General features: G+C 37.8%; 1 protein-coding gene across 2 annotated transcripts in view; it reads left to right on the top strand.

The window, feature by feature from the left end:
• Nucleotides 1-15,111, top strand: part of LOC121377962 (importin-11-like) — a 43,289-nt gene that overhangs the window by 15,417 nt on the left and 12,761 nt on the right. For both annotated transcript variants that reach the window (XM_041506065.1, XM_041506060.1), the window contains exons 14-20: nucleotides 347-510; nucleotides 1,143-1,183; nucleotides 5,596-5,661; nucleotides 6,620-6,784; nucleotides 10,112-10,304; nucleotides 12,568-12,647; nucleotides 14,431-14,511. In XM_041506065.1, coding sequence (XP_041361999.1) covers nucleotides 347-510; nucleotides 1,143-1,183; nucleotides 5,596-5,661; nucleotides 6,620-6,784; nucleotides 10,112-10,304; nucleotides 12,568-12,647; nucleotides 14,431-14,511 — 790 coding nt within the window. The remainder of the gene's footprint in view (nucleotides 1-346; nucleotides 511-1,142; nucleotides 1,184-5,595; nucleotides 5,662-6,619; nucleotides 6,785-10,111; nucleotides 10,305-12,567; nucleotides 12,648-14,430; nucleotides 14,512-15,111) is intronic.

Genomic DNA, 15,111 nt, shown 5'->3' with positions numbered 1-15,111 from the left:
AACATGGTTTTTGTCAAAAATTAATCCAGTAGTGTAAAGGTTAGTGTAAAGGTTAAGTAGTAAAAGAAATTAACTTCATCATTCTCAAGAAGAAAATAAAACTTTTTCTTTTGATATTTAACTTAACCTCTGAACCCCTTAGTCCTATAGACTGGCCTGAATGTCCCAACAACAATTAATCTTACATTTTGCCATTTGATTGGTTTTTGGGATGTTTGGACAAGTCCATATGATGAGGAGGGAAGTGACATATAAGTTTAAAGGTCAGGTTAACTATTTATGAAAAGAGAAAATATTCAGAATTTTAATAATATAGTGTTTTCTGAAGCTCTATGTTGTATTTCAGCTACCGCATTGTCCGTAAGCGAGTGATCTGGTTGGTTGGTCAGTGGGTCGGAGTTAAGATGTCCGTGAGTCTTCGACCGTCCCTATATGAAGCAATCATCTCGCTGTTAGACAAACAGGAAGACCTGGCGGTTCGTCTGGAAGCGGCTGCCTGTCTTAAAACAAATATCCTTTGAAAAATCACTCACACACACACAGAGATAGAGAGAGAGAGAGAGAGAGAGAGAGAGAGAGAGAGAGAGAGAGAGAGAGAGAGAGAGAGAGAGGGGGGGGGGGAGAAGGGAGAGAAGGGATGGAGGGATGGGTGGGTGGATTTGGGAGGGAGGGAGAGTTAGTGAGAGTGAGAATGTGTGTTTCTGTCAGAGAGTACAAAGGGTAAAATTATGTACCCTAAGAATCTTGCAGATTAATAGATACATTTAAAAAGATTTTCAGATAGATTATAGTAAGAGAACTGCTGTTTATAATTTGCAAAGTACATGAAATACAGTGTCCAATTAAAAAAATGTTCAATCCCATAACAACCTAATACGGGCACTTAAGATCTGTTCTGTTTTTATTACATATTCCCAAATTATTTTCTGCAGAAAGCCTGATATGGTGCACACCTGTTGTCAACACATAGGCTACTCCTACACTCCAGCAGCAAGAGATCTTTTATATGCACTTTCTAAACATCAGTAGCTACCACGACCTGTCTAACATATGAAATAAATAAGTTTGCCTCTTATCTGAGCTAATCCAGGGGTTATCCGATTACATTTTCAATGTCTTTTGTTATTCCTTAACCTTCATAACCATTGATGACTTTGAGTTCAAGACTGACCAGTTGTTGCCTGTAAGTATATAATTTAAGCATTATATACTATAATATCAGAATAAATAAAACATGTGCCAAATTTGTCTACTTAGTTAATGATAATGGCCGAACAGCAAGAAAGTAAATGGGAAATACCTTATTTAAAAGTTGTGAATCATCAGTAAATATCGGTTGGTTAGTTTCATAATTTGTCTTCTGCTAGACCTAATATCATTGGACCTTTGTTAGACCGAATATTATTTGTCTTTTGTGAGACCAAACATCATTGGTCTTCTGCTGGACTGAATATCATTGGTCTTCTGTTAGACCAAATATCACTGGTTTTCTGTTAGACCAAATATCACTGGTCTTCTGCTGGACTGAATATCATTGGTCTTCTGCTGGACTGAATATCATTGGTCTTCTGTTAGACCAAATATCATTGGTCTTCTGCTGGACTGAATATCATTGGTCTTCTGTTAGACCAAATATCATTGGTCTTCTGCTGGACTGAATATCATTGGTCTTCTGTTAGACCAAATATCACTGGTCTTCTGTTAGACCAAATATCACTGGTCTTCTGTTAGACCAAATATCACTGGTCTTCTGTTAGACCAAATATCATTGGTCTTCTGTTAGACCAAATATCACTGGTCTTCTGCAAGACTGAATATCATTGGTCTTCTGTTAGACCAAATATCACTGGTCTTCTGTTAGACCAAATATCACTGGTCTTCTGCAAGACTGAATATCATTGGTCTTCTGTTAGACCAAATATCATTGGTCTTCTGCTGGACTGAATATCATTGGTCTTCTGTTAGACCAAATATCACTGGTTTTCTGTTAGACCAAATATCACTGGTCTTCTGCTGGACTGAATATCATTGGTCTTCTGCTGGACTGAATATCATTGGTCTTCTGTTAGACCAAATATCATTGGTCTTCTGCTGGACTGAATATCATTGGTCTTCTGTTAGACCAAATATCACTGGTCTTCTGCTGGACTGAATATCATTGGTCTTCTGCTGGACTGAATATCATTGGTCTTCTGTTAGACCAAATATCACTGGTCTTCTGTTAGACCAAATATCACTGGTCTTCTGTTAGACCAAATATCACTGGTCTTCTGTTAGACCAAATATCACTGGTCTTCTGTTAGACCAAATATCACTGGTCTTCTGTTAGACCAAATATCACTGGTCTTCTGTTAGACCAAATATCACTGGTCTTCTGCAAGACTGAATATCATTGGTCTTCTGTTAGACCAAATATCACTGGTCTTCTGTTAGACCAAATATCACTGGTCTTCTGCAAGACTGAATATCATTGGTCTTCTGTTAGACCAAATATCATTGGTCTTCTGCTGGACTGAATATCATTGGTCTTCTGTTAGACCAAATATCACTGGTTTTCTGTTAGACCAAATATCACTGGTCTTCTGCTGGACTGAATATCATTGGTCTTCTGCTGGACTGAATATCATTGGTCTTCTGTTAGACCAAATATCATTGGTCTTCTGCTGGACTGAATATCATTGGTCTTCTGTTAGACCAAATATCATTGGTCTTCTGCTGGACTGAATATCATTGGTCTTCTGTTAGACCAAATATCACTGGTCTTCTGTTAGACCAAATATCACTGGTCTTCTGCAAGACTGAATATCATTGGTCTTCTGTTAGACCAAATATCACTGGTCTTCTGTTAGACCAAATATCACTGGTCTTCTGCAAGACTGAATATCATTGGTCTTCTGTTAGACCAAATATCATTGGTCTTCTGCTGGACTGAATATCATTGGTCTTCTGTTAGACCAAATATCACTGGTTTTCTGTTAGACCAAATATCACTGGTCTTCTGCTGGACTGAATATCATTGGTCTTCTGCTGGACTGAATATCATTGGTCTTCTGTTAGACCAAATATCATTGGTCTTCTGCTGGACTGAATATCATTGGTCTTCTGTTAGACCAAATATCACTGGTCTTCTGCTGGACTGAATATCATTGGTCTTCTGCTGGACTGAATATCATTGGTCTTCTGTTAGACCAAATATCACTGGTCTTCTGTTAGACCAAATATCACTGGTCTTCTGTTAGACCAAATATCACTGGTCTTCTGTTAGACCAAATATCACTGGTCTTCTGTTAGACCAAATATCATTGGTCTTCTGTTAGACCAAATATCACTGGTCTTCTGCAAGACTGAATATCATTGGTCTTCTGTTAGACCAAATATCACTGGTCTTCTGTTAGACCAAATATCACTGGTCTTCTGCAAGACTGAATATCATTGGTCTTCTGTTAGACCAAATATCATTGGTCTTCTGCTGGACTGAATATCATTGGTCTTCTGTTAGACCAAATATCACTGGTTTTCTGTTAGACCAAATATCACTGGTCTTCTGCTGGACTGAATATCATTGGTCTTCTGCTGGACTGAATATCATTGGTCTTCTGTTAGACCAAATATCATTGGTCTTCTGCTGGACTGAATATCATTGGTCTTCTGTTAGACCAAATATCATTGGTCTTCTGCTGGACTGAATATCATTGGTCTTCTGTTAGACCAAATATCACTGGTCTTCTGTTAGACCAAATATCACTGGTCTTCTGTTAGACCAAATATCACTGGTCTTCTGTTAGACCAAATATCACTGGTCTTCTGTTAGACCAAATATCACTGGTCTTCTGTTAGACCAAATATCACTGGTCTTCTGCAAGACTGAATATCATTGGTCTTCTGTTAGACCAAATATCACTGGTCTTCTGTTAGACCAAATATCACTGGTCTTCTGCAAGACTGAATATCATTGGTCTTCTGTTAGACCAAATATCATTGGTCTTCTGCTGGACTGAATATCATTGGTCTTCTGTTAGACCAAATATCACTGGTCTTCTGCTGGACTGAATATCATTGGTCTTCTGTTAGACCAAATATCACTGGTCTTCTGCTGGACTGAATATCATTGGTCTTCTGTTAGACCAAATATCACTGGTCTTCTGTTAGACCAAATATCATTGGTCTTCTGTTAGACCAAATATCACTGGTCTTCTGCAAGACTGAATATCATTGGTCTTCTGTTAGACCAAATATCGTTGGTCTTCTGTTAGACCAAATATCACTGGTCTTCTGTTAGACCAAATATCACTGGTCTTCTGTTAGACCAAATATCACTGGTCTTCTGTTAGACCAAATATCACTGGTCTTCTGCTGGACTGAATATCATTGGTCTTCTGCTGGACTGAATATCATTGGTCTTCTGTTAGACCAAATATCACTGGTCTTCTGCTGGACTGAATATCATTGGTCTTCTGTTAGACCAAATATCACTGGTCTTCTGTTAGACCAAATATCACTGGTCTTCTGTTAGACCAAATATCACTGGTCTTCTGCTGGACTGAATATCATTGGTCTTTTGCTGGACTGAATATCATTGGTCTTCTGTTAGACCAAATATCATTGGTCTTCTGTTAGACCAAATATCACTGGTCTTCTGCTGGACTGAATATCATTGGTCTTCTGTTAGACCAAATATCATTGGTCTTCTGCTGGACTGAATATCATTGGTCTTCTGTTAGACCAAATATCACTGGTCTTCTGTTAGACCAAATATCACTGGTCTTCTGTTAGACCAAATATCATTGGTCTTCTGTTAAACCAAATATCACTGGTCTTCTGTTAGACCAAATATCATTGGTCTTCTGTTAGACCAAATATCACTGGTCTTCTGCTGGACCAAATATCACTGGTCTTCTGCTGGACTGAATATCATTGGTCTTCTGTTAGACCAAATATCATTGGTCTTCTGTTAGACCAAATATCATTGGTCTTCTGTTAGACCAAATATCATTGGTCTTCTGTTAGACCAAATATCATTGGTCTTCTGTTAGACCAAATATCATTGGTCTTCTGTTAGACCAAATATCACTGGTCTTCTGTTAGACCAAATATCATTGGTCTTCTGTTAGACCAAATATCACTGGTCTTCTGCTGGACTGAATATCATCAGTCTTCTGTTAGACCAAATATCATTGGACTTCTGCTAAGTCTGATTTAATATAGTTATTTGTCTTTTGCTAAACCAAATATTATTTGTCTTTTGCGAGACCGAATATCATTGGTCTTTTGCTAGATTGAATATCACTGGCCTTCAACTAGACCCAATATCACTGCTATTATAACTAGCCTAATGAATCTTTTTAATTTTACTACTGTGTGTGTCACTGACCTCCAGATTTTAAATATCATACAAATAAAATAGCTCAAACAGCTGTGGCACATGTATTCTAGACAAGAAGTGTTTATGTCGAAAAGTTTTATGTATTTGAAAAATAATGAACTGGTCCATCAGACTAACAGGTAGATTAAAATAATCTTGCCTCATTTCGAAGCACTCAACTCCCCTGCGTTAGTTATGGAGCTATTTTCACTTCCGCATTCTTTTTCTTTTAGTATGTTGAACCTCTGTTTCACCTCCTGTTTGAACTGCTGAAAGAAGTGAGAGAATGTGATACGAAGGTAACTATTGCTGTTTGATGTATAATATGTGTTCATTACTATACTTGAGAGAGAGACAGACAGACAGACAGACAGAGGGGGTGGGCAGGTAGGCAGTCAGAGAGAGAGAGGGAGAAAGAGAGATAGTAGAGGGAGAGAGAGAAAGTGAGAGAGAGATAGGAGAGAGAGAGAGAGATAGCCGAGGGAGAGAGAGAGCGGGGGAGGGAGGGAGACAGACAGACAGACAGACACACTCACATACAGAGACAGAGAGCCACCACATAAGCTGCTCCTAAGAATAAGAAGCTTTTATGTTCAGTGTGCCATAGACAGGACATCCTTTGATGCAGTAGTTGTGGATCACTGGTTAGGGCAGGAGACTTGAATCCATTGAAGGTGCATGATCTTACTATCCATCGACACCACTAGAGCACATTGATTTATTAATCATTGGCAATTTTGGCATATAGTCTTAGAGAGGAAACCTGTTGCATTTTCTTCCATTAGTAGCAAGGGATCTTTTATATGCACCTTCCCACAGACAGGATAACACATACCACAGCCTTTGATATACCAGTCGTGGTGCACTGGCGGGATAACTGCTCCATTCAAATTCCATAGCACCACCACCACCCCCACCCGCCTGCTACCGATTTGATCAGGCTGCTGGTGCTCCCTTGCACCTGCCAGTGCAGGCGGTCCCTCCTCTCCCCTCCCCCCACCTTTCCTGTCGTGCGCTACAACAGCTTGTTCTGAATGTTCACGTAAAACCCTATGACATGACATGACTGGCGGGAACGAGAAATAGCCTAATGAGTCCACTAACAGGGATCAATCTTAGACTGACCGCACATCAGACAAGTGCTTTAAAGTCTTGAATATTGTCTCTAAACATTTTACAAGCGCAGATCCAGAGTGCTCCCATTGGATTCTGATGACTTTGTAATAAGCGAGAGCCGTCAACTGTGTTGTGTTTCAGATGCACGTCCTCCACGTGTTTTCATTCGTCATTGAGAGGATGGGCCGCGAGATTCGTCCGTACACGGCGGCGTTAGTCGAGTATCTGCCACTGCTGTGGCAAGAGTCTTCCCACCACAACATGTTACGGTGTTCCATCCTCACCACCCTCATCCACCTAGTCCAGGTAATACTACTTTATCTAGTCCACCACAACATGTTACACTGTTCCATCCTCACCACCCTCATTCACCTAGTCCAGGTAATAATACTTTATCTAATCCAGGTAGTAATACTTTGTCTAATCCAGGTAATAATACTTTATCTAGTCCAGGTAATAATACTTTATCTAGTCCAGGTAGTAATACTTTGTCTAATCCAGGTAATAATACTTTATCTAGTCCAGGTAATAATACTTTATCTAGTCCACCACAACATGTTACACTGTTCCATCCTCACCACCCTCATTCACCTAGTCCAGGTAATAATACTTTATCTAGTCCAGGTAATAATACCTTATCTAGCCCACCACAACATGCTACAGTGTTCCATCCTCACCACCCTCATCCACCTAGTCCAGGTAATAATATGTTATCTAGTCCTGGTAATAATACTTTATCTAGTCCAGGTCATAATATTTTATCTAGTCCAGGTAATAATACTTTATCTAGCCCACTACAACATGTTATGCTGTTCCATCCTCACCACCCTCATCCACCTAGTCCAGGTAATAATACTTTATCTAGCCCACTACAACATGTTACGGTGTTCCATCCTCGCCACCCTCATCCACCTAGTCCAGGTAATACTACTTTATCTAGTCCACCACAACATGTTACACTGTTCCATCCTCACCACCCTCATTCACCTAGTCCAGGTAATAATACTTTATCTAATCCAGGTAGTAATACTTTGTCTAATCCAGGTAATAATACTTTATCTAGTCCAGGTAATAATACTTTATCTAGTCCAGGTAGTAATACTTTGTCTAATCCAGGTAATAATACTTTATCTAGTCCAGGTAATAATACTTTATCTAGTCCACCACAACATGTTACACTGTTCCATCCTCACCACCCTCATTCACCTAGTCCAGGTAATAATACTTTATCTAGTCCAGGTAATAATACCTTATCTAGCCCACCACAACATGCTACAGTGTTCCATCCTCACCACCCTCATCCACCTAGTCCAGGTAATAATATGTTATCTAGTCCTGGTAATAATACTTTATCTAGTCCAGGTCATAATATTTTATCTAGTCCAGGTAATAATACTTTATCTAGCCCACTACAACATGTTATGCTGTTCCATCCTCACCATCCTCATTCACCTAGTCCAGGTAATAATACTTTATCTAGCCCACTACAACATGTTATGCTGTTCCATCCTCACCATCCTCATTCACCTAGTCCAGGTAATAATACTTTATCTAGTCCAGGTAATAATACTTTATCTAGTCCAGGTAATAATACTTTATCTAGTCCAGGTAATAATACTTTATCTATCCCACAACAACATGCTACAGTGTTCCATCCTCACCACCCTCATCCACCTAGTCCAGGTAATAATACTTTATCTAGTCCAGGTAATAATACTTTATCTAGTCCAGGTAATAATACTTTATCTATCCCACCACAACATGCTACAGTGTTCCATCCTCACCACCCTCATCCACCTAGTCCAGGTAATAATACTTTGTCTAGTCCAGGTAATAATACTTTATCTAGTCCAGGTAATAATACTTTATCTAGTCCAGGTAATAATACTTTATCTATCCCACAACAACATGCTACAGTGTTCCATCCTCACCACCCTCATCCACCTAGTCCAGGTAATAATATGTTATCTAGTCCAGGTAATAATACTTTATCTAGTCCAGGTAATAATACTTTATCTAGCCCACCACAACATGCTACAGTGTTCCATCCTCACCACCCTCACCCACCTAGTCCAGGTAATAATATGTTATCTAGTCCAGGTAATAATACTTTATCTAGTCCAGGTAATAATACTTTATCTAGTCTAGGTAATAATATTTTTATCTAGTCCAGGTAATAATACTTTATCTATCCCACAACAACATGCTACAGTGTTCCATCCTCACCACCCTCATCCACCTAGTCCAGGTAATAAAATGTTATCTAGTCCAGGTAATAATACTTTATCTAGTCCAGGTAATAATACTTTATCTAGTCTAGGTAATAATATTTTTATCTAGTCCAGGTAATAATACTTTATCTAGCCCATCACAACATGTTACGCTGTTCCATCCTCACCACCCTCATTCACCTAGCCCAAGTAATAATACTTTATCTAGTTTAGATAATGATATTGCAACATGTTATTACATCATCACCACCTTTATTCACCTAGTCCACATAATAATAATTTATCCAGTAATGGTAATAACACTTTCAGTGATGGAAATAAGCAGAGTCCACAGGACAAATACATCTAGAAGTCTACTTGTCCACCCATAATTTCACTTGTCCAAGTAAATGATTTGTTTTATTTAAGTGCAAGGACAATGTTCTTGATTGCTCAAAATGAAACTGTATTGAACATCTTTATTTTGCTTGTCCAAGCTGATTTTCACTTGTCGGGACAAATAGACAAGTGCTTATTTTAAACACGAACTTTATTACATACCTATTCAATCTTACTATAGTGATAAAGGCATTTTCAAACGGTGTGACAACTTTTGTAAAAAAATAAAAAAAGGTATGTAATAAATACAGAACTTTACATACTTTGTTTTCGCTTCCTATTTATTGCACAAGTTTATTTTGCGAAAGAACATACCACTCGACTGCTATGTGTTCTCATTCTATATATTCTTGTGCAAAATAAACTTGTGCAATGAATATCAAATGAAAAACAATGTATGTGAAATTCTGTATATTTATCTAGTCTAGATACCTTAATTATCTGGTTCACCATTACATCCTCACCACCTTCATGCACCTGGACCAGGTAATAATAATTTATTGCAGGTAATAATACTTTTATCTAGTCCAGGTAATAATAATTGTATGTAGTCCATGTAATAATACTTTATTTAGTTCTGGTACTAGTGCTTATCTACTCCGATAATTATAATAATACTTTTATCTAGTCTAGGTAATAATACTTTTATCTAGTTCATGTAATAATTTTATCTAGTATCAGGTATTGATACTTTTAATTCGTTCCAGTAATACTAACCTAGTTTACTAATATAATTTTTTATTAACAATTTTATCAAATCCAGGTATTACTGTTATGTTCTTCAGTAATTTAATATTTATTTATTTTTATTTTTATTTTTTACAAAGAAATGAACTAATTGTGTATTTTGATATAAATTAAAACAATTTTTTTTAAATTAATTAATAAAAAATACAAGATTCTAATCAGCAATTTTTATAGATGGGTCGGCTTGTATAAAATGTGAGATCTTTAATATCCACAGAATACTTTGTTGTTGCTTATTACAGCTTTGACTAACCACTTGATTTGTTGTTATCTTCAGAGTTTTGGTTCAGCGTGTACGAACTTCTATGACTTCCTTATTCCTGTGATCGAGCTGAGCACGGACATCACTCAGGACCCACACGTTTACCTCATGGAGGATGGCCTTGACCTCTGGCTCATCACCTTACACTACTCTCCGACCGTCACAGAAAACCTGCTAAAACTCTTCACCAATATTCCACCTGTGCTAGGTAAAACTAATTGATTATGATTGTTGTATAACATCTTGTGAAATATCCCAAAAATGTCAGGGAATAATGGTGTTATCGGTCTCTCTAAAAGTGATATGAGTTTCCACTCTAAAAGTGATATCAGTTTCCACTCTAAAAGTGACATCAATTTCCACTCTAAAAGTGATATCAGTTTCCACTCTAAAAGTGATATTATTTCCAATCTAAAAGTGATATCAGTTTCCACTCTAAAAGTTATATCCATTTTTCACTCTAAAAGTGATATCCATTTTTCACTCTAAAAGTGATATCCATTTTTCACTCTAAAAGTGATGTTAATTTTCACTCTAAAAGTGATGTCATTTCCAATCTAAAAGTGATATCATTTCCTATCTAAAAGTGATATTAGTTTCCAATCTAAAAGTGATATCATCTCAGTACAGTGCTAAAAGCCAGGGGCCTAATTCTCTAAGCTCCCAAATTAGCGATCTCGCAGTGCAGTGTAAAAAGATATGCCAGGACAATGCAATTTTGTTTAAGAGAGCTTTGTGAATTATGTCCATTTTATGATAAACAGGACATTACATACCATTTCATTTTATGTACCAGTTATGGAGCACTGGTTGGGGTATGGTGGAAAAATCCTAAGGGCATCAATAGCAATTAATCCTATGACCCATCGCCAGGGTTTCTGCCAGAAATGGTTTTTGGGGTATAGCACTATGGAATTGAATATTAACAATGTGTGTGGTGAATGCAACTGCAGTTGATGGGGTGGGGTGGGGGGAGTCTGGGGTGCATATCCCAGAAAGAAGATGGTTTAGGGTTAGGGTTAGGGTTAAGAAAATCATACAGTAATGATAAGAATCATTAATTTTGTTAAAAGGTCAATTTAAAAAAAAAAAAAATCTGCAAAACAAATTTGGGTATGGCACCATACCCAAATAATATTTTTGGGTGATGACATTTTCCAAGTTTGGGGTGGGATTTAGCTCAGTCGGTTGAGTGCTCGTTTGAGGTGCTTGTATCACAGGATTGAACCATCTCAGGGAAAGCATTCAGCTGATTGGGTTTTTCCTCATTCCAACCAGTGCACCACAACTGAACAAAGGTCGTGGTATGTGCTTTCCTGTCTGTGGGAAAGTGCATATAAAAGATCTCTTGCTGTATTAGGAAAAATGTAGCGTGTTTCCTGTGATGACTACGAGTCAGAATTACCAAATGTTTGACATCCAATAGTTGATGATTAATTAATCAATGTGCTCTAGTGGTATCGTTATACAAAACAAACTTTTTTACCAGTTTTAACCTCTGGCAGAAACCCTGATCGCACATTAGGTCAACACTCTACCACAGTGCTATATCTTGGACACACACACACACACACCCTCCCCCTCAAATCCTATGACCAATCACACCTTTGGCCAGCACTCTACCACAGTGCTATATCTTGGACACACACACACACACACCCTCCCCCTCAAATCCTATGACCAATCACACCTTTGGCCAGCACTCTACCACAGTGCTATATCTTGGACACACACACACACACACACCCTCCCCCTCAAATCCTATGACCAATCACACCTTTGGCCAGCACTCTACCACAGTGCTATATCTTGGACACACACACACACACACCCTCCCCCTCAAATCCTATGACCAATCACACCTTTGGCCAGCACTCTACCACAGTGCTATATCTTGGACACACACACACACACACCCTCCCCCTCAAATCCTATGACCAATCACACCTTTGGCCAGCACTCTACCACAGTGCTATATCTTGGACACACACACACACACACCCTCCCCCTCAAATCCTATGACCAATCACACCTTTGGCCAGCACTCTACCACAGTGCTATATCTTGGACACACACACACACACACCCTCCCCCTCAAATCCTATGACCAATCACACCTTTGGCCAGCACTCTACCACAGTGCTATATCTTGGACACACACACACACACACCCTCCCCCTCAAATCCTATGACCAATCACACCTTTGGCCAGCACTCTACCACTGTGCTACAGACACCTCCCCCTTGCCCAAAACCCCCTCCCCTAAAAAAAACAAAAAAACAACAACTTATGAACACTTTTGAAGAAAATTATTATTGTTACACACAGTTTTTACAACAAAAAATACCCCAAATATGCATTAGTTTTTTTAATGGTAACCTGGTAAACACTTTTCAAAAATTTATATTGATGACTAGGTACACATATTAATAGATTGTATCTAACATTTGTTTTCTGTTTTCGTTCTTAGACCTTGGAACAGAAAATCTGAGAGTTTGTTTAAAACTTATTGAAGCCTACCTCCTATTGTGTCCTCAGGAATTCATGCAGGTTTGTCCATATTTTGAGTCTTCTTTTGGGTGTTTTCAATATTCTCTCCTTTAATTATTTGTTTCTAACAATATTCTATCTTGTAATTTAATTTTAAAAATTTCAATATTCCCTCTTTTCATTATTTCTTTTTAACAATATTCCATGTTTTAATTATTTGTCTTTAACAATATTCTATCTTTTATTCGTAATATTTTTTTTTTTTTAACAACATTTTCTCTTTCAGTCGTTGGGCAGGATGTAGCCCAGTGGTAAAGTGCTCGCTCAATGTGTGGTTGATCTGGGATCGATCCCCGTCGGTGGGCCCATTGGGCTATTTCTCGTTCCAGCCAGTGCACCACGACTGGTATATCAAAGGCTGTGGTATGTACTACCCTGTCTATGAGATGGTGCATATAAAATATCCCTTACTGCTAATCGAAAAGAGCAGCCTATGAAGTGGCGACAGCGGGTTTCTTCTCTCAATATCTGTGTGGTCCTTAACCATAAGTCTGACGCCATATAACCGTAAATAAAATGTGTTGAATGCATTGTTAAATAAAACATTTCCTTCCTTCCTTCTTTCAATCATATTTAATAAAAGTTAAACTTTTAACAGTATTTGTTTTCTTTTTCATCCTTCAATCATGGTTTGCTTTATAAAAGGTTAAGCTTAAAGCTGCACACCCTAGTTCCATCCAGCGAAAATAAATTATAATTTGGTTAATCTACAAACCTGTAACACACTTAGATCACGTTTTTATCAAATGGAGTGAAAAAGCAGGTTTTATATCGATAAATACCATGGGAATCCCCATGTCCCAATTGCTTGAAATAATTTTGAAAGTTTGTATTCTGATGTCACCGGTAGATGTCGCTCAAAGCACAACAATGCCTACGTCACGACAAATTTCACAGAGTGCGCACAGACTTGGGGTGCGTTCTTTTCACCTGTCCTGGACATGTTCCAACTGTTCTGTCCTGGTTGTATCCCCTCTCCAGATATCGTAAGACTTAGCAAAATTATTGGTTTTAAAGGTTTGTAACGTTTTGTATTGAGACACTTACTTGTCTGAACTTTATTGTTACTGAAAATGTTCACGAACTGTGAAGAAAAATCTCACAAATGAACAACAACAAATCTGATGTTGATTGCGCGAACCATGCACGAGAAAACAAACCGAACCAAAATGATAACGGTCACCTGGTATACCAACGTCTGTGACATTGAAATGGAAATATCCTGTCTAAAAATAGATTAGACCTTGTCTGCTCCACGTTTTTTTCTCAGGCATGCGTGCGTTTTTAAGAAATAAGAAAAATGCATTTTGTGGTATTACAAAAACCAGGATTACCAAAAAACACTTCAGGTGAATGGAAATGTATATTCTAAATAATAAACGGTAAGTAAAGTGCAATTTTATTTGTGAAAAAATGGGTTTAATAGCAAAAAACAATGCCGTAATGGTTAACAACTAGCCGTAACTAGGGCGTGTCCCTTTAAGATGTTAGTTAATGTAAGTTTTTGTGAAGTTAGAGCTCTGTGTAAAAAGAATATTTCTTTTCCCACTAATGTCGGTCAGATGGTGCATATAAAATATCCCTTGCAACTAATGGGAAAATGTAGCTGGTTTCCTCTCTCAGAGTATATGTCAAAATTACCAATAGCCGATGATTAATAAATCAATGTACTCTAGTAGTGTCATTAAACAAAACAAACTTTAACTTTTTTTAGCATTAAACGAGAAAACTTAAAGAGTTTTTTTTTTTTTTTTTTTTATTAATTGTCCTACTTGTTCCTCAGCTGTATTCCAGTATACTGGCAGTGTCGTTGTCAAGCATGATCACAAACCTGCAGACCGATGGACAACTTCTGGTGTTGAGGGTAAGAATACTGAGCAACATAAGTCATGCAAATATTTTAATCTATACAGTGAAAGCTCTGAAAACCGGACCCTCTGTAAACCAGAATTCCCCAAAAACCGGACGTTTTTCATGGACCGCTTTTAATAATCAGTACAAAAATTAACCTCCCTAAACTGGATACCTCTAAAAAGAAGACAGTTTACTTGGTCTCAAGAGTGTCCAGTTTAGAGGAGTTTCACTGTATATAGAGGATATTATATGAGTGTCCATGACAGACGTTTTTTACGACACGAGTGCCTAAATTATCATATTTCCCGAGCAAGAGCGAGGGAAATGTGATAATTTAGGCACAAGTGTCGTAAACATCGTCTGTCATGGACACGAATGTAATATTCTGTTTATTACCGTAGAACTGTCTTGCTAAATGAACATTCCAGTCATTGTTTACAAACTAACGTTTCCTTAACAGCGGAGTAATGTTTGTTCATTGATGTCTTGAAAACCAAATCACAACCTGTTTTAAAGTTACGTGATATTTATACGCCCATAAGTAAAGAGTACACATGTATCAACAGCTGTAAATTGTAAAGCATGTGTATACTAAAAAGCAAACAAATAC

This window comes from Gigantopelta aegis, chromosome 2 (genome assembly GCF_016097555.1).
Source record: "Gigantopelta aegis isolate Gae_Host chromosome 2, Gae_host_genome, whole genome shotgun sequence".
Classification (NCBI taxonomy): domain Eukaryota; kingdom Metazoa; phylum Mollusca; class Gastropoda; order Neomphalida; family Peltospiridae; genus Gigantopelta; species Gigantopelta aegis.
This window is presented reverse-complemented; position numbering and strand designations above follow the sequence as displayed.